The 21094-nt window shown below is 43.4% G+C and overlaps 1 protein-coding gene across 4 annotated transcripts in view; it reads left to right on the forward strand.

The window, feature by feature from the left end:
- Positions 1-21094, forward strand: part of LOC131061451 (K(+) efflux antiporter 2, chloroplastic) — a 211011-nt gene that overhangs the window by 150919 nt on the left and 38998 nt on the right. For all 4 annotated transcript variants that reach the window (XM_057995147.2, XM_057995145.2, XM_057995148.2 and 1 more), the window contains 3 exons: positions 7451-7517; positions 7602-7778; positions 8035-8091. In XM_057995147.2, coding sequence (XP_057851130.2) covers positions 7451-7517; positions 7602-7778; positions 8035-8091 — 301 coding nt within the window. The remainder of the gene's footprint in view (positions 1-7450; positions 7518-7601; positions 7779-8034; positions 8092-21094) is intronic.

Below are 21094 nucleotides of genomic sequence, written 5' to 3' on the forward strand. Positions count from 1 at the left end.
TTAATGTTCATTAATACACACACACACACACAGACACACACTGAAAGATCCCCTTCCGAATCTGATCCTAAAATTTTTCGTTTGGTATTATAGGTAGTTTGTCAAACGGTTAGTGTGCAATGTCTGTTCTGAGTTTTTCTGAGTTCTTATTGACTGATTGTGACTGAGTTTGTTACCAAACAACATATGCAGCGTACAGATTTGAAAAAACAAGGATGCATAAACAAAGAACATCTAATTCCAAAGTAAGACCACTACTTAATGGCTCATATCAGACATAATTACATTTAAGAACAGAGCTGATGTAGAAGTTTCAGATTGATATAATTATGATTACAAATATGGTTTGAGTCATGTATCCACATACTCGGTGATTATGCCAACTAGTATGAACTGACAATGGCGTTGAATTATCTCTGGGACTGCTGCCTCAGATCTGAGAATAATATGGCAGTGATTTGATATAGTTTCCTATGTCTGTTATCTCCTTGACCCCTCAATACAGTGACATGTTCCACCAGCTGTCCACGATAGAGTGCAAATGTACAAACACAAGATGATTTCCAGTCAAAGGTACCAAATAGTGTCGTCCTAACCCACAACAATCTTGAATGTGGAGTCTGGAATAGTTTGACTGAATTCTGGAAACCAAAGTCTGTAATCTAGCCGTCCAACCTCAGAAATTTATAAAATCATGGTGTGCCCAGGAAATTCTCAGATTTGCTGCAAATGGCTCTCAAAAACCCTATTAACCGATCACCTTAAGGGAAAATCCACCACTACTTTCCCTGGAGTTTCCAACCTGCAATATGCTCTCAGTGTTAACTTCAAAATCCATGCTGGAATACTTCAAAACCTGTCAAAAAATGCCATAAAGCTCTAGGATGAATTCTGGGTGAATCCATCTCCCATGTAGTCATGGGGTTTCGTCCAAACTACAAGCTGTCTGGGGTTTTCGTCCTCAGATCAAGCTGCTACTGTCGAACCAGTGCAATTATCGAAAATTTTCTCCAAAAACCCAAAACTGAATGCTCTTCCCTTGTCCACAATTTTCATAAATTTGTGCTGCCGCTTCCAGATCCAAGATTAGCACCAAACGTCCTGCTCGAACTGGCGTTGAAGATCAGATTTTCTGTCGAACACTATAGTTTTTGTGGAAATATTTTCCCAGCCACTGAAGTTTTAAACAAATATTTGGACGGCTGTATGGTCCGTATGGAATATTTACGGCAATTCTTGAAATAAATTTTGATTGGCCCATCAAATAATTTATTCACCACTCTGAAGTCCCTCAAAAAAACAATCGGCAAGGCTTAATAATACTTAGAATAATATTGCTGATTAACTCCAAAGCTATGGTCTTCAGCAAGGGTCCCACCAAAATAATAAGAAGACTCCTCTTATACTTAAAATAAAGTAATTATTAAGTTAGCAATATGCCAAGGATGGGCAATAACTTGATCGTCACCCATTTATTCAATAAATAATGAATAATTTATATTATGTATGATTAAATATAATCATACTTTTTATTTTATTATTGAGTCATGATATGTATGATTAAATATTATCATACTTTATTATTTTTATTTAATCATTACTTAGGAAATACTAAAATATTTCCTTTTATTCCCCCCAACACCCAATTGAACCTCAAACTGTGTTTTGATGATGACCACCTAAAAGTGGATATAGCCTGAATCCTCTATGCCAACTGGGCGTACATCCCTAAAATCTAGGGGTGCTCATAAAGTATAGAGGAAAATCCTGATGAACCTGAAACTGAGTCCTGATGACTCATCACCGCTATGAGCACCTCTTGGTAACTGCTGCTGATCTGGAAGTTCTTCCTAAAAATTAGGAGAGCCTCCTAAAAATTAGGAAATTGACAAAAGTCTCTCAATCATCCCAGAAAGTCTCCGGGCACCCCCCAGACCAATCCTAATCATCCCCTAAAATCTAGGAATACCTCCTAATTTTAGGAATATGCCTGAAACTGCTCAAAATGGCATATAAAGCTCAGGACTACCTCTGTCAGTCCACTGAAAGGATTCTCTCTGCGTCCTGATGGCCTATGGAATCCAAATAATAGACCATCCCACTACTCTTCTCCTGTTGCCTAGAAAGGGAACATTACACACACACACACACACATGATATGAGCACATGTATGTATCCACATACAAAATCAGAGACAACGATAGTATATTTAGATTGACCATTATTGGCGCCGAACACAACTCCCTGATTGGGTGCGATTACATACAATCAGCAATTGTTTCGGGTGAAAGGGCATCGAACTACCATAAATGAGAGACAATGAGTAATAATTTAATACTAATTGTTTGTTAAGAATTATAACAAAGGCTGCGGTGCGACTTGAAACAATAGTAATTCAGTTACAAAGAGGTGCAATTACCTTGAAAGGGTGTGACCTTGCTAAGTTGATATGATTTCATTGTATCTATCAAAGGCTGCCACTTGATTATAGTAAGTAATGTTTCCTCATCAAGTGTGATTTAGAGAAAAGAATATTAATTAAGTGGAGGGTTGCAATTAGAAGTTATGTCTTCTTAATAACCAAAGGGTATGAGTCCTTGATGTTAAGATATAAATAACGATTGAACAAGGTGATAAGAGGAAGGGAAGGAGAAGGAATATATATGATCTGCAACTATTGAATGGATTGGATCAGATCAGAACTGTTATGGAGTTACAGGCAGTAACATCCTTGTTCTCGGTAGTATGCATAGGGGATGTGCTTAATACGTATGCCTAATATATGAAGCCTGATAATGTCTGTATGCAGAATTTAATAGTAATATTAATATAGACTGCAATACGTATGAGTCATGTTTAATTTTATATATAATAGTAGACTAGATCTGACGCAGTCAGATTTGTCTGCCTTTACAGTCACAAATATACTAATAACTAATGTTTTAAGTCAGCAGTGGTATTAATAATTAAGATGGAGAACTGTTGATGATGAGGAGAGCTTTGTGTCATACCAGAGGAGATGAAGAACCCTTGCAGAGGAAGAACCTGTTCAAGACCAGATATAAGGTATCTGGTAAGTGTTGTAAAGTTATTATTGATAGTGGTAGTTCAGATGATCTTGTTTCAGAAGAGATGGTGAGTAAGTTGAAATTGGAGAGATTGAAACACAATCAGTCAATAAGAACTAATTTATATATATATATATATATATAGAGAGAGAGAGAGAGAGAGAGAGAGAGAGAGAGAGAGAGAGAGAGAGAGAGAGAGAGAGAGAGAGAGAGAACAATTATATGAATATATACATAAGAGAATAAATTAGTAATTCATTCTAAAGCTTATAAGTAGACAGTGCTTAACCAGATTTATAGTGATACAAATGCATCAAATGTAAATAAATAAATTCATCAAAGAACGCGACTACCAATTAATTCAATTTATCAAATAAGAGTTAATCAATTATACAAATCAGAGGTTCATAAATAAATAGATAACAAGATAAATAAACAATTGATAATTCTTGAAAAAAACAAAAGTCTTTAAACTGTCCTAAAACCATAATCGGTTCTGTATTTTCTATCCCCCAAGGGAGATGGGTGCTGCTAGGGAGGAGCAGAATAAAACCACTTCAATAGAAGCCCCAAGGGTGAAAGGACTCCACCTGAAATCTGGGTTGTAGGCCCCAAGGGTGAATGGACTGAGTTCCGGTAATTTGGGTTACATTAAGGAGGTGGTGTCGAGCGCCCTAGGCAGCCAAGCCCTCTTTTGGGAATAGGGTCAGATTGGTTTGGGTTAGGCATGGTTTTTTTAATGGCAATAGAAGACAGTAACATAGATGTTGCTCTTGGTAATTGATAGTGTATAAATAGGGGACATTACAGAAAATGGATTAATTTTGATTCTTGGTCCCTTAGACTGTTGGGTCTCGTGGACGTCATTAGAATTCCTTCATTCTTCATTCATTCAAGAATCCTAGCATGCCTGGGGTCCGGAGGAGGAAATTTTAACACAACCATTTTTTCATGATTTCCAAGTCTGTCTGTATGCAAGGGCACATTCGGTGCCCAAAGGAGGAATTTTTGACGTGTGGAATAATCCTCTTTGCCTTAGAATTTGCACCCAAGCAGGTCTTCTTGGCGCATTGGAGCGGCAGAGAAGGATTTTTTGATTTTTTGGAAAATTCCTTAGAGAAGGATTTTTGGAATTTTTCGAAAATTCCTTAGAGAAAGATTTTTGGATTTTTGGAAATTTCCTTAGAGAAGGTTTTTTGGATTTTTGGAAAATTCCTCAGAGAAGAATTTTTGGATTTTTGGAAAATCCTTCAAAGAATCATTTTTGGTTTACTGGAAAATTCCTCAGAGAAGGATTTTTGGATTTTTGGAAATTTCCTTTGGTCTAGATATTAGTTTCTTTTTTTTTCACTAATTTTTTTTTTTATATCTTGGTGTTTCTCACCATCTACCTTTGCTTGATTTTTGGTATATATGACAGTAACTTCATACTTTTTTCTTTTGCCACCCCACTGTTGGGCTCCAATGGCTTATATATGAACTGAGGTACATAGTCCTCCTCTTCTTGGGAATGGTGCCCATGAATAGATTTTTCCATGCTCAGTCTTACCAAGGAGGATTTCCAAACAGTCGAAATTTGATCACTTGCTTGGTCATTTGCTTTTTCGAATTTAGAACTGGATGCTTAGGATCTTTTTGTAGTCAGTGCTTCACCTGTTGCCAAGAATAGACCTTCCAAAAATAGACTTGCTAAAAGTAGTAAGTTTTTGAAACACCAAATTAGGGCAAACAAGGACATAGTGAAACTACTAAAAATAGACATTGCTAAAAGTATTAAGTTTGTCCAAAGTCAAAATTAGGCCAATTGGAGCCACAGTAAAAATTTACTAAACATAGACTTGCTAAAAATAGTAAGTTCTCGAAAAAAGCTCAAATTTCATTGGTAGGTCCTTTGAAGGATTCTCTTTTCAACACTTAGACAAAATTTCGCTATGCCCTTGATTATAGGCTTCCTTTCCGAGTCTGCAGGATAGAAACCCTAAAAATAGACAATGCTCGCTTCTAGACTTAGCACAGAATTATCAACATTGAATTCATTGATCTGGAGCACATTTTTACCCCTGGGGAGGAGTTTTTCAAACTCAGCCAAATTTTGGCTGTTTGTCTTTCATTTCTTCATGCAAACCTTTCATTACTTATTCAAATTTGCGTCAATTCATCCTTCTGCTAGGGAATTCCTTGTTTTATCATTGCAATCACTTTCTTGGATGATTATATCATCCACTCAATGAAGTCCTCTTCTCCATCCAAAGTCTTGCTCCCTACAATGTACCTGAAAAAGACAACGAAACGTTGTGAAGTACAAGTATCAATCAAGTCATAGTTAGCAAATGCAAAGTTCTAAGGGTAACGCAATTAGTACAATGCATTTCTAAATACATCAAAACCTTAATTTTCGACTTGGTGATAATACTAAGATTGAATCTTGTCTAGGCTGTATACTCTTTAAAATCCGTTCCATACTCAGGCATTTCATCACCTCCGAAGCCCAAAATCTAGACCAACAAGACCTTTTAACTCATTCCTTAGGGTTGGTGCGTCTAGTGAGTTGGTGCTCACAAATTGAATAAGGAGTTGGTGCTTAATGCAAGTATTTTTGCCATGGTTTTCTTCCGCAAGGGTTTCCACGTAAAAGTTGTTGTTGCTTGTTGTTTTCTCATATGTGCTAAGGAGATAATCATACTATACAATCATTGTGACCATGAATGGCTTGGATTAATGATGAAGGTGTCCTGTCCAAAATTTGGAGGAATTGCTATTGTTTGAAGACTATCTAACAATCTAAGAGGGAATCACTTGTTAGTGGGAGGTGTTGATAGATGTCATCCTTGATTGCCTTCACCACTCATAGGATATGATGCATGTGGATTCATCAAAGGAGTTAGTGCAAAGAAGCTTCCACGACTATTTTATGTCCATTAAATGTCATATATGTCACCTTTTATATTATCAAAGTTGTATATGGGCAAGCGAGCATTTGTTTTGCTTGGCAAGACTTAAGAAGCACCTTATAAAAGCAAGCAACGAGAAAGTAGCTAGGAGCATATTTGTTTTTTGTCTAGCATAAAAATTATTTGCTAGATAAAAATATAGAATATAACTATACAGTTTCTGTTTGAGTCATACTAAAACAATATGGAGAAGCCTTCATTAATGGCAGCTTTGGAGAATGAAAGATTCCCAAATTGAAGAAATTCTATCTGAAATTCATTCTCCCAGACGTGTGAAATTTGCGAAGCAGCAGAATATAAATCTTCATGGTGGAGTGAGATTTTAATATCTTGAGCTAAAATCCTGTGGAATTTAAAGCAGAAAAAGGAAATCTGAAGTGAACCCGCTTCTAAATGATATAACATAATGGCATTGTTGTGAAGAATGGAGCAGAAATGCTACATAATTTCAAAATGAATACCATATCAAAAGATGAAATGGATGGATATGAATTGAGATGGCACATTGTAGCCAGCTGGAGACCTTGCCGTAAGAGAAGAGGACTTGCTCAGGAAACACAGAATTAAATGAAAGATGCTTAAGTTATTTATTTCATTTACTATAATTGTGTATCTTCTAGAAGGAGAATGTGTTAAAGGGAGCTACAAGAGCTTTTTATTTGTTTTGTTTGATTTGGTAAATTCCCCTTATGGGTTAATTTAAAGCTTAGATTTTACAACAAAGGGGTATCTCTTTTGACAGAGCCTCTAGGGACTTGCGTTTGAGTTCATTCTATGTGGTATATGACACTTAGAGAATTGGATGTGTTATTTTACCGATTGCAAACTATATCATATGTTGTGGATATCTGGACTTGTGTCTTTGCTTTGGATGCCCGAACACTTTCACAGTTGAGCTCATTCCCTTGGCCACTTGAGTTACAATAGTTGGCCACCTAAATGGCAGACTGTTAAAACTGAAGTACAAAGTTGTACAAAGATTAAAATGAACAGTAATTTCTCTGAGTGCTCTTAAATCCTTACTAAGTACATAAACATTACCGAGAGACATCTACAGTTGCACTGGTTGCATTTAACTATTTCAGTTGCAAGCTGCTGAATGTCTCACAAGGTTCTTTTTATTGCCAACCAACTTTATTCAAGACCAAAGTCAGTTTCAATTGGAGGCATGCACTGTCTCAACTTTAGTGCAGGGTAGAGATTAGTAAACTTAGCTGTTAGATGCCAAATATTTGAGAATAAAACAAAATGAACAATTGAAAAAAATATCTGGATAGAGATTTCATTGATTTCAAACATATGGTCAAAAGTGGTCAGATAAGTGATTAGTGCTCGGTAGTTTTTTTCTTGAAGATTTTGCATTTCCTTTTGTCATCTTTATGTCTTTGGCTTTGGAATTCCACATGTAATATAAAACCTGGGATTTTTCAGTGAACGTGTGGCAGCTGGGCGTGCACTTGATCTTCCTGTGTATTTTGGAGATGCAGGTAGCAGAGAGGTAAGTTGTATCATGTCTTTTTAATTAGATCTTAATAAGTAATGTTTTTTATTATTTTTTATAATATACTGCTTTGATTATTAGGTACTTCACAAAGTGGGGGCAGAGAGAGCAGCAGCAGCTGCAATAACCCTAGATACTCCTGGTGCCAATTATCGGACTGTGTGGGCTCTCAGTAAGAATTTTCCACACGTGAAGACATTTGTTCGAGCACATGATGTAGACCATGGTGTCAATCTTGAGAAAGCTGGTGCTACAGCGGTATATTCTTTGCTACAAATGTGTCAGATGTAAATAATATATTGTTTGTGAAGATTTGTGGGGCTCGTAGGTCATCCTTGTTCGCTATTATTATAGTAATGTCCACTTTGGTCATCATCTGTTATTTTAATTTATCACAAGAAATTTTCAGTTTCTTCTATTCAGTTGTTAATTCTATGCATTGTCTGTTTTGTTAGGTGAACTTTAATCTTGTATGAAATTTACCTTACTTGTTTACAAATGTCAATCTCATCAGGTTATTCCTGAAACCTTAGAGCCAAGCTTGCAGTTGGCTGCAGCACTTCTTGCACAGGTAATGTGCTTTCTGTGGAATGTTATTATTATATTACATGCATTCAAAAGTAGTGTCTGATATTATGTGCTTGCATGTCCTAGAAAGAAACCAGGATAGTTTCCAAGAATTTGTTTGAGGATATGAGCAGGAACTCTTAAGGCTATTTGAGTCACCAAAAATTATAGAGGTGTTGTGAATCATGCACTAATTGTCTGTTCGTTATATAATTATGCTCTGCATGCGCATCAATCGACTATTGAATGACCTGGCCCATATGAAAATGAATCAGATCAATAAAGTGCATGAATAGATTTCCTATGTATGAGTTCAGTATGCAATGGGGAGCATTTATTCCTTTATTTTTTCCTTGTTGCTCTTGTAATGGCATTAGCCTTCTCCTGAAGCTAAAAATGTTCAAAAGTGTTAAAATTAGAAGTAAACCTATTCCACTGGGTTTTCTAGAAGTAGCATCAAATGAACTGTTATGGTTTTGCATATTATTCTTAATTTTACAATCAGTTCTAGATAACTTTAAGCAATACACAACACGGTTACTATTTTATGCAGAAATACTTAAAAGTGATTGGACATGTAACTTGAAAGTGCCAAGTGGGTGTAACTAAACTTTTATGACAATTGGCAAATTTCGAAGGGTTTCCAAAACTGCATGTTCTAGATTTGATGGTGAACTGCATGGTATGAATATGCAAGTACCAATGAACTCAAACTATCAATGTCCTCTTTTATAAGTATAATAAAATGCACCATAGAGAATAATTGTATTTTTGACATCTTACTAAGCTCATAAGGTATATGTAAATTTGTCATGTATCTTCATGTTCTTTAGAGATATTGGTAGCCAATAGATTTGTTACACTGTTTTATTTATATCTCATACTGTTCAAGTATTGCAACTACTTGCGAAGGCAGTTTAATTTTGTAATGTCTCCTTCTGAGGAGTAGCCCAAGAGATTTTTTAGCCTATCTTATTCCTGCAGGCTAAAGTCGACATTAAGGGAATAATTTAAATTAATTATTTAATATTATTCGATAAAGTGCATTTATGGGGTAATGTAAATTAATTTAATTAAGTATTATGAAGTGACTTAATTGAAAATTTTTAAGGGGATTAATCAAGTCTCTTTGTTTTTGGGACTTAAATGAAATATTAAAAAGTGTGGAATTTCAAAAAGTCTTTTTGGGTAGTTCCTGGAGTTATTATAAAAGAACATTTTGAGACTCGTTTGCATGCTTGGATTTATTTTCTTCTAATTTGTGTTCTGGAGAGTTTCTTTAGGAGTTGGAAACCCTAGGACAGAAACCCTAGGGGTGCTAGTTTCGATAGTGCAAGATTCTACTGTAGCTGGCTATTGGAGATTTCATTGAGATTTCTCATATGACATAGGGGATTAAACGATTGAAGTCTTTATAAATTTGTGAAGTCTTTCAAAAGACAAATTTCTGTTTGGTTTTCTTGGAAAGCTTGAGACATTTATGTGTTTATGTGACTGGGAAAACAGGAGCGGTGCTATTCAGTTTTCCCATAGTCTTACACACAGCATATTGACTCATAACAACAATCTTATTTCCTATGCCATCAAGATTAATACTTATATATGAGTCTCTGTGCTCTAACATATATCAAGAGCTTACGCTACACAAAGCATTTTTCTTTCTTCCCGTTATTTTTTTTTAGAATACTACACACTGCATATGAAGCCACCTGACATGTTGTTCATGCAAAAACAAAAACCACGAACTCAGCTCTGCTCATAAGAAAATTCGCGCTTACTCATTTTTATCAGACGTGGCCTTCATACAACACCGACTTGAACTATCCCGATAACCTTGTAAGAATTGACAATATTAAAAAATGAAGTTCTACCATCTATATTCTGTCCAATGCACCTGCTGGACACACACTTGTCGATTCTGAAAAGTAAAAAAACGTTTTCCTTTTTTTTTGTTCCCATATGATGCTGCCACAATACATCTATCGCAGCCACACAAACAAACATTTTTTAAAACCATTCAGCAGCCCAATAATGTCTTCTACAGACCGTCTTCCCAAATAAATGTTTACACCTTGCGAATTCTTCTGGCTGTATATTCAGAAAGAAACATTCTCACCGTATAATGCAAAGGTTACAAACACTTAACCGGCTAACAAACACGTAACTCCCAGAAAATAAAAACGGCAGCCCAATAAAGAATATCACACAGATTCAGACAAACCCGATACAGGCAGGTGTCCATGCTTTCCACAATAGTCCTGAAATTCATTTCTGGGTAAAGGAAGTAAAAACATTTGAACTCGTACTGTTTTTTCATTCTGAACAAAATATAAACATTTGGCAGAGACAAAGACAACTGTTATTAGGCCCTCTCCACATAATAGATCATCGCCCAGTTAAACAAGCTTATCATAAAAAAATGGTGGTAAAAGAAAACTGAAAAAGCTCCAAATCAGCCAGATGAAGATGTCTGAGCAGAGAAGACAAAAACAAATTTTCCTAAATCCCATAGCTCCCACATATGACAACATCAGCTGGAATATTCTAACTGCATATGCCACGAAACAAAAACTCTTGGACATACATTGACAATATGGCAAGTTAGTTCGATGAAGCAGCTGACCAATAACTTGTCATACACACGGCCAAACAGCTGATTGATGAATTACAAGATATGAAACTCAAGGGCATACATTTGACATCAATGACTATGTATATTATTAGTTGTAGGCCAAAAGAGGGCAAATCAAGAGGGTAACAGCAGGTGATTTTTCCCTGTTTTTTCTCACTTTTAATGTGTTTATATGCCAAACATTCATTGAAAATTGCAGGTCAATGATTTTACTAACAAACATGATTTAATGGGGGGAAAAATTGGCAAACTTGGTGATTTCTGATTTCTGCAATTAGTCACAATTTCTGCTGCTACACTATCATCAAGAGAGTAGGATTTTTCTTTTCTTTGTACTCCTTAGGATGTCGAGCAAAGGACTTTATTTACAGATCTTCCATTTAAAATGAGATTTTAGAGAGATATTGTTGCTTGTACATAGACTAAAGAGTATTGCACACTACCTTGTTATTGTTTGCCCTCTCGGGTAAACGGTTAAATGCAGAAAGTAAATGCACAGAACATAATGGAAATATATTAAATAACCAGCCTCTGTATTAATTCCACAGTTCATGTACAATAAGTGCTTATAACATTACATCTGACACGACTAACATGATCATACTTCGAAGAAAAGGTACACAATATATAATACCCGAAGGGGTGCGACACAACCGTCGCGACTCCAACTACCTACCCGTCGGCTAACTAACTGGCCGCCGTAACTCATTATTACCAACGACAACATAAACATAATATGACAACATAACATAATGATTATTCCCGACAACATCATCCCCCCCAAGAAAAGAAGTCGACTCCGACGACTTAATACAAAATAGAGATGAACGGTAGAAACTACTGACGCCGGTTGGGCCCGGATCTTATACACTTCCTGCGTCCTCGCCTGAAAACCCTTTTCTGCTACCATCCGATGCTCAAGTGCGGATTTCACCAATATTGCTTCCTTTGCCATCACAGTCCTCCTGTGCCTAACCCAAACTTGTCTGCAAAACACGTTTTTCAGTCTCAGCTTCCACCAACTGCTACTCAAATGATACTGTCTCCCTAGCCAATTTGTCCTCGATAGCCACCCGTGTTGCTCTCCCGGCATCCAACTCTTGGGTACGCTGAACTAAGTCTCACGTGACTATTGCCTCCAACCTAGTGGTCAACTCCTCCCGAGCCCTCTGTGCATCCACCAAGGCAACCTCACGTCCAGTCGAGACATACTTCGAGTTCCTCAAAGCGTACCTATCCTGCCTGGAGGTGGCCACAACCCGCTGGCACAAAGGCTAGGAGACACCTCAAATCCTCCATCACACTCCCCAAAGGCTAAAAACTGAACTGAATAACTCCCTGGTGTCATACAACTGCGCGGACCTGCAATGCCTTCCCTCAAACTCTGTTTGTTCCCAACCTCCAAATTTGTCTCCCTCTACGGCTTATGGCTACCTCGCCAATGCTTAGCTGGAGGCTTCTTTCTCACAGTACGGACAACCACAACACTTCCCGTGGTATTCTATAGCTCAAAAATAAACTGGGGGTCTGGGGGCAACGCCCCTTGCGGGGTCTAGGGCAGCGCCCCAGCGGGGTCGAGGGGCAGCGCCCCCGCGGGGTCCTGGGGCACAGCATTTCTGTGATATTTTAAGATGCCAAAAACCCTTCTTTTCCACTCTGAATTTCCAGTGTCCAGGCTTCAAACTCCAGCGAATCATTTTAAATCTGGTGGTCGTCTCTTTTTTTTTTTTTTTGTTGGTACTGTAATGTCCCCGATGGCACCCCGACCATACAACCTCCCTGTACCGTCAACAACAGCACTGGCACCTCCGATCGTGCGGCCACCTTCCCGTGCGGCCTACACCCCTCCACCGTACGGTGGACCATGATGACGGAGCAGCTGTGCGGCTCTGTGCGGCTTTGTGTGCGGCGTGTGCGACTGTGCGGTTGACCACCTTATGATGGCATCCACCGTACGGTGTTACCACCGCACGGTGATCGCCGTCGGTGTTACCACCGCCGTACGGTGGTCCGTTCCTTTTTTTTTTAATATAATTTTTTTGACCGTACGGTCGCTGTCGTACGACCGTACTGTTTTTTCATTTTTTAAAATAAATTTTTGACCGTACGGTTGCTTGTCATACGACCGTACGTTTTTTTTTTTTTTTTTTTTGTTTCTCATCTCCTAATTTAGTTGTCTTAGAGAGTCATCTGCTCGGGTCCCCTATCTCTGGGATTGCCCTTCATCCTTCTCGGTTTTCCTCGCCCGAGAGTCGCTTGCTGTGGTCCTGTGCCTCTCGAGTCCCCTTCCATCCTCTTGGGTGTCCGTCCGGCCTCTCAAGTTCCCTGCGCGCTTTGTTTGCCCTCTCGGGTGAGTAACTTAAAACATAAAGGACATAACGCAGAATAATGCCGTAAAATCAAACAAGTGTAACAGATGTTCTATTCATAATAAGTGTGTTTTACAAGTTACATTCCGAAGTATAAAAGGGTACCGAGGGGGTGCAAGCGCCAACCGTCGCACCGCAACTTCCACTCCTCGGTTGCCAACTAACCAAAACAATTACACATAATTAACTGATGTTATTCACTAATGTTATTCCCGTGTACAAATAATGCCGCCAACATCATCCCCCCCAAAAAGAAAAGTCGTCTCCAGGCGACTTACAAAAATGGAGATAATGCAACCTATACAAGATATCGGAAAGACTAGGGAGGAGGCTGAGAAAGCGTCCCTGAAGTAGAAGTGTGAGATGGCGGTGTCTGGGCTGCCAAGCGGGAACGAAGCTCGTACACCTGCTGAGTGCGTGCAGCCACATCCCGTTCCGCCACGAGGACCTTCTCTAGAGCTGTCTTCACCATGTGTGCTGCCTCCAATAACTCCTCCTTGGTATCCACTGCCGCCGTCGCGCAGGCCAACCGTGTCTGCTCGGCTGCCAGGCGAGTCTCTACCTCCGCCTTCACTGTCCGGATCTCAGCCGTCTCTGTGCGGGCCGCCTCTAGCTGTGCCAACAACTGCGCCCTCTCGGCTGCCCATGAGGCCTGCTGACTGGCCACCTCGCTCTCCAACGCTACTCGGGAAGCCTTCCTGACTGCAGACTCCTGCTGTGTGCGCCTCAATGTATAATAGGCATCCCGATAGACCTGCTTGATCTCGCGGACAACTGCCGTCACCCGACTCTCCACCACGGGCTGACGCAGCCTCCAGGCCTGGAGCATCTCCACTGTCTCCGTAGTCGGCCACCCCTGGGACTCAAAGCAGGTAGCGAAGGTTGTCGGGCAGTCCACCCGCATAAACTGTAGGACCTGCTCTAGCTCCACCACCACCTGCTGCAATGCTTGCGTCTGGGCCGCGGCCACCACCCGCCGACCCCTCGTAACCATATCAGCCATGTCCGCGAGATAAGTCTCAACATCCTCTCCCACCTGTGTCGAAGACTGGGAAATCCTTGGTGGAACGGTCACTACTGTAGCCTGCTGCGAAGGTACCGCCTCCGCCACCGAAGGTGCACCATCTCCTGGTGCCTGCCCAGAGGCGACCTCCCCTGCCTCGTGCCCAACGGTGAGTCCATGTGCCTCCCCTGACGAGTCATCCAAGTGGACTACCTCCGCTCCCGTCTCTCGACGCGGTGAAAATACAACAGCTCCCTTCGGCTGTGCCAGTGTCATCTGAAACCGCTGTGTGAGCTAGCTCTGCATAGCCTCGAGGTCAGCACGCATCTCTGTGACTGGAGGAGGGGTCGCTGTGGTCGGCTCCTCCAACAACGAAGCAGAAACAGTCACCACGGCGTCACCACCCACGACCTCCAACCGCACGGGAGGCTCGGTAGCCTCCACCTCCGTTGGCCCCTGCTCGACCACTACCCGGTGCGGTGACTCCTCCGTCCCTGACTCTGCCATGTCCTCGGTAAGTGCCGTTGTGGCTGGGCCCGACGGTGCTCCCTGCTGCTCGTGCTGGAGGGGACCCACTGTAACAGGCGTATGGCTCTGCCCAAAGGCCGGAATACAAGTGCCGCCTACTCCAGATGCTGGCACAGTCGTGCCCATCGGTAACAAAGGTGGGGCAAACCGAACGCGTATAGGCTCCTCCGTTGCCTGACTGCTATCGTCCTCCTCATCTTCCTCCTCCGAATCCTCCGTGTTGTTGGACTCCCTCCCGCTGTCAGGCTCCTCTGAGGCCGAGGCCGTATCCACCGCCCGTTTCCGCTTCGCAGAAGAGTGCCCAATGTCCAAGTGCCTCCAATACATTATTGGAGGCTCTCCTGCTGCCAACGGTCCCTGTGGCCGTACCTCCAACTCATCCTCTGGCACTACTTCCTGCGTGGCCTCCAGGAATAACCCTATAGCATAATGAGGCATGTAGAATGTGCGATGCTGGAGCGTCAAAAACTCATACATACGCTCTGCCAGTAACGCTGCCCAGTCATACACGATGCCATTCATCAGCCCATTCATCAGCATAATCTGAGGGAGGGCAATGTTCGACGCCCTGCCCGACCCTGTCAATCTGCTCTTGATAACATCCATGATGCACCTCTAGTGGCCCTCCGCAACAAAAGTCTTGCGGATTCCCGTCTCTTCGTGGCTCTAACCACGCTGTCCAACTCCGCTGTGGTCAAATTCCGGGAGACTAATTTAATCCACCGCTCCTTCTCCTCCTGTGTCATCTTCTTGGCCTTCAGGTCTATTTTCTTGCCCTGGCTGCTCGGAATGCCGAATACCCTCGTGAAATCCCTCGCTTTGAAGGATATAGTGACATCCCTCCAGAGGTATTCAAATGTGCTGGTGCATGTATGTCTGTCGAAGGTGTCCACCATGAAGCGTAGGGCACCCTCGTACTCCCAGATAGGGAACACGAGCATCCGGATAGCCCACTCTACCTGTGCCTTCCGGAGGTTTTGCTTTACTAGGTCATTATCGGGGGTATCCTGCCACCATTTGCGGCATTCCAATCCATTCAGGCCCTCGAATGTAATATTCTGTGGCGTCACTGTGTTTTTCGCACTTGCGGCAACCTGTGGTGTTTTCTGTTTTTGTTTTTGCCGAGCGCTGGCATCCATGGTGCCGCCTGCAACATGCACTCCTGAAGCTAAAATCCTGATATTGCTACCTTTATTCTTCTGGCTGCTGCTGGAAGAAGCGTGCAGCTGTTTCTTCCAACTCCTCTTCCCGGCTGAATCCATCGATCTCCTCGTAACTGATTTGTTTAGAAAAATCCACCCTTCGTAACGACCCTCTCTTTTTGGCTGCCGCCGTGCGGCTGGTCTACCTGTGGCTCTTATTCTTCCCTTTGTGGCTGCTGCTCAAAACCCTTGCTGTGGCTGCGTGGAATTGTGCGGACTTGGTGTGGCCGTGCGGTGGTAACTACCTCCAGCAAAAAACGCACGACACTCCTCCCGTTTTCTGTGTTGGCCAGCGTCAGCTTTCCTTTTCCCTTCGGCATGGTGTCTCCCTCGGTGTGCCGTGTTTCAATCTTGCGTGGCCTTTTATGTGTTTTGCGGCCTTTGGTGGTGTGCGGCGTTTACCACCTTGTTCCCTTCGTGCGCTGCGCGGGGTCTCCTCCCTTTCCCTTCGTGCGGCGTTGCGTGGTGGTGCGGGGTTCCTTTTTTCCTTCGCGTGGTCTCTTCCTTTCCTTCGCGCGGCGTTTCTTTCTTCCCTCGGCGTGTGGTTTGTTTCCTTCGTTCGGTTGGGCGGCCTTTTTATTTACACGGGCTTCGGTGGCTTCCACCGCACGGTGGCTCCCACCGTCGGTGGCTTCCACCATCGGTGGTGCCACCTTCGGTGGTGCCACCTTCGGTGGTGCCACCTTCGGTGGTGCCACCTTCGGTGGTGCCACCTTCGGTGGTGCCACCTTCGGTGGTGCCACCTTCGGTGGTGCCACCTTCGGTGGTGCCACCTCCGTGTCCACCGTACGGTGGTCATTTTTTCTTTTCTTTTTTTTTTTTTTTTCTATTTTTTATTTATTCATATATATATATATATTTTTTTTTTCGAATTTTTCTTTTATATATACTTTTTTCAAATTTTCGTATATATATATATATATATTTTTTTTTTCAAATTTTCTAATTTTTTGGAGCGGCTGACTAACTGGGGGTTCCCGGTTCCCTCCGTTCGTGATAGATTTTCAGTTTCGACCTGTTGACCGCGTCTGGTATCTCCTTCCCATCCAGCGTCCATAACTTTATTGCCCCGTTCGTGTTGACCTCACGTATCCGGAAGGGCCCTAACCATCTGACTTTGAATTTCCCCGGTTTAATTTCATTCCTCTCGTTGAATTTTAACACCAGCTGTCCGGGAGTAAAATTCATTCGCCGGAGGTGCTTGTTGTGCCACACCTTCCGTCTTTGCTGGGCTGTTTCTGTCGCCCACTGAGCCATCATCCTTCGCTCGTCCAATTTGTTCAACGCGTATAGCCTCTCCCTCAGGCTTTCCATGTCGCCAAGGCGATTATCGATGGCAATCCGCAGACTCGGTACCATGAATTCAACTGGCACCACGGCTTCTTGTCCATACATCAGCTGGAAAGGAGTCTGTCCAGTAGTTACTTTGTAGGTCGTTCGGTATGCCCAAAGTACTGACGGCAGGCGCTCCTCCCAATCATCCTTCTCCACTTCGCAAGACTTATATATCACCGACATTATTATTTTATTTGTGGCCTCCGCCTGGCCATTGGCACGTGGGTAGTACAGACTTGAGAATGAGTGAAAAATCTTGAAGTCTGATGTCAACTTGTGTATGACATGGTTCACGAAGTGGCCTCCCCGGTCACTGGTCAACTGAATAGGTATACCGTATTGCGTAATGATCTGTTCATAAATAAACTTCGCTGTGCTTACTGCCGAATTATCCTGGAGGGCCCTTGCCTCCACCCACTTGGTCAAGTATTCTGTCGCAACTATAATGTATCGGCACTGTCGTGCGCGACTGGCCTTAAGAGGACCTACAAAGTCGAGTCCCCATCGCTCAAAGAGTTCTTGTGCATGCGACGGGTTGAGGGGCATGAAGTCCCGCTTCAGAGGTTTGCCCACTCGCTGGCAAGTGTCACACCTCACGACCCACTCCTTGGCATCGTGATATACCGTTGGCCACCATAGTCCTGCGAGAAGCACCTTTCGGGCTGTGGTGTCTGGACCCATGTGTCCACCTGCGGGCCCTTCGTGTGCCTCCCTTAGTACACTCGAGACTTCTTCCTCCATGACACAACACCTTAATATCTGGTCCGGCCCCATCTTGTAAAGTAACCTGTTGATGAGCGAAAAAGTCCTGCTCCTTAATGCGAGTTTTCTTCGTTCCCCTGGAGGCATACCTCCCGGAAATCGGGACGTCAATAGGTACTCTCCAATCTTCTTGTACCACGAAGGGAGCACGGCTATTTGGAACAAGTGTGCATCCGGGAAATCATCATTTACTCCCTTTGGAGGTTCCCCCGACTTAATCCGCGACAGCTGGTCGGCTATGACATGGCTTCGCCCTGGTCTCACCACAATTAAAAATGTGAACTCCTGTAGTAGCAATAGCCAACGACTTATCCTCCCCTGGATAATGGGCTTGTTCACTAAATATATGAGTGCCTGGTGGTCTACGTAAAATGTGAATGGTGTGGCCAGGAGGTAATGACGGAATTTCTGTACTGCATAGACCATACCGAGTGCTTCGTGTTCTGTGGTACTATAGTTTTTCTCCGCCTTCGAGAGCAATCTGCGGGCAAAATAAACTGGGTGGTCCAGCCCGTGTCCTACTTGGGCTAATGTCGCCCCAATGGCGTAGTTTGAGGCATCTACGTGAAAGTGGAATTCCTTATCCCAGGTCGGGTATGCCAGTATGGGCGCTGCCATCAACCTTGTCTTCAGCTCTTCGAAGGCCTTGCTCTATGGCTCTGCCCAACTGTATGGTTCCCCTTTCCTTGTCAATTGATCCAACGGGTGGGACACCTCCGCGAAGTTCTTGATAAACCTCCTGTAGTACCCCACATGACCAAGGAAGGACTTTACCCCCGTGACGTCCGTCGGAGGCTCCATTTCTACTATTACCCGAATCTTGTCCGGGTCCGTTTTCAATCCTTCTTTACACACAATGTGTCCCAGCAATCTCCCTTGTGGTACCATGAATCTACATTTCTTCGGGTTGAGGGCCAATCGTGCCCTCCGACACCTTTCTAAGCACTCTCCCAGAGTTTTTAAGTGGATGTCCTGTTTACTGTAAATAGACCAATCATCCAGGAATGCTTTGAAGTTCCCCACTGACATCCTTTCGAAGATGTGCAGGATGATGCGCTGAAAGGTGGCAGGCGCATTGCATAGACCGAAGGGCATTCGGTTGTATGCGTACACACTGTCCTCCACCACGAAGGTTGTTTTCAGCTTATCTTCCTCCGCGATGGATATCTGGTTGTAACCAGAGAACCCATCCATGAAGGAATAGATTTCGTGTCTAGCTACTTCCTCCAAGATGCTGTCTGTGAAGGGTATGGGAAACGGGTCTTTAACGGTGACAGCGTTTAGGCATCGAAAATCTACACAGATCCGGATTTGATTGGCCTCTTTCTTGAGGGAAATCACAATGGGGGACACCCATTCGCTTGTCTGCACTTTGAAGATTATGCCCGCTTCCAACATCCGCTCAATCTCGTCGTTCACCCGTACAGCATAATTTTTGTTCATTCGGTACGGCCGCTTCCTCACTGGCTGGGCTCCTGGTACTAATGTTATTCGGTGCACACATAACTCTAGGGGCACGCCCTTCAAGTCCTTGTATGTCCATGCAAAGACATCCTTGTATTCCAGGAAAATTTTGAAGGCTGCGGCCTTCAACATTGGATTCCAATCATCTCCGACCAAGATGATCTTGGGGTCACTTGTCTCCTCGAGATTCATTTCCTTTAACGTGGCTTCCTGATACTTAATAGGCTCCCCTTCTGGAAATTGGTGTGCCGGCGCCTCATTCACTGCTGCCTCCCCCTCCTTATACTCGCCATACTCTGGAGGAAATATATCTGGTGCTTCTTCGATGCTCAATATGTTGCACGAGGGTGTAAATAGTTCATAATCTCCCATTTGCCAATGGAAGAGGCCATTCAAGGAGTCCCCATCGTCCCTTGAGCATGCCTCTAATTCTAACACCCCTTCATCATTGGGCTCCATGCGGCATCTATTGCCACCCTCCGCTAACTGGTGTCCCTCAGATTCCGAGTTGGAGGAAGAGGCTAACTCCTCGCTCACCATCTGCGTACGGAGATCGATTACGTACTTCCTCCCGACGTTTTCCAAAGAAAGGGTATTCCTCTTCCAGTTATGGTTCGCTTTCGCTGCAATGAGCCACCCCCGCCCCAGGATGGCGTCATATCCTTTCTGCTTTAAGGGGATTACCACAAAGTCCAGCACGAATGGCTGCGTGCCGACCATCACCTGCTGGCCCATGAGGGTACCAATGGGTTTAATCCCATGTTGGTCTGCCCCTAGTAGGTTGAACGTAGGGGGCCACAACGTAGGCTTTCCCAACTTTTTCCATGTCGCTTCTGGGAGTACATTTACTCCTGACCCTCCGTCCACAATCGTGTCTGTTAGGGTCGTCCCTAGTATACCCATTTCTACCACCGTCGGGTGGCGTCTGCTGTTGACTACCGACAGCATGGGGTCGACCGCGGGGTTCGTGACCTCCCTAAACGCGGAGTTGGTTGTAGGGCGCACGACCTCCTCCGTTGTTACTTGTGGGGGTACAGAGTTTAGAATAGCCATTTTTAGCTGCGGCATACTCTCCAGGAGGTCTTGAATTTTCACCGGTACCTCTACTTGCAAGATCTGCCGTAAGATTTCCTCTTCTCCCTTCGTCCGTGGTGGACTCGCTGTCTGGTGACTGTTTTGTCCTTGTGCGGCCATCTCCTTCGTGATCTCGTCTCTGGCCTCCCGTACTCTCTCAATCTCTGTGTGGGGATTTGGGTAGGCAGTCTTTTTAGCCTGCGCCCTTGTGATTGCCAATACTTCTGCCTTCGTAGGTTCTATGTTTAGAGGGTGTACACCAGGCTTCGGGCAATTTGCGTCCTCGTGGTCGTCTGGCCCGCACCATCGGCAGAGATGTTGAGTGTTGGCTTCCTTCGTACAATTGCGGGCGAAGTGTCCCCACTAATTGCAGGCCCTACATTGAATCATCGGCCGGCCCTTGGCATCGTACTGGATCCGGTTTTTGTTGTTGTTATTGTTATTGTTTCTTCCGCCGCCGCCGCGTCTATTATCCCGGTATCCTCCAGATGATGCCGTTGTGTTAGTTTGTTGGCCCGTACCCGCTGGTGCGGATGTTGTGGCCTGCTCTGTGAACAACACCTGGTTCGGGCTTCGGGTTTTCATATTGTATGGGCACTCCTTGGTGGAGTGCCCCATCATTTGGCAAATCTCACAGA

Source organism: Cryptomeria japonica, chromosome 8, assembly GCF_030272615.1.
Source record: "Cryptomeria japonica chromosome 8, Sugi_1.0, whole genome shotgun sequence".
Classification (NCBI taxonomy): domain Eukaryota; kingdom Viridiplantae; phylum Streptophyta; class Pinopsida; order Cupressales; family Cupressaceae; genus Cryptomeria; species Cryptomeria japonica.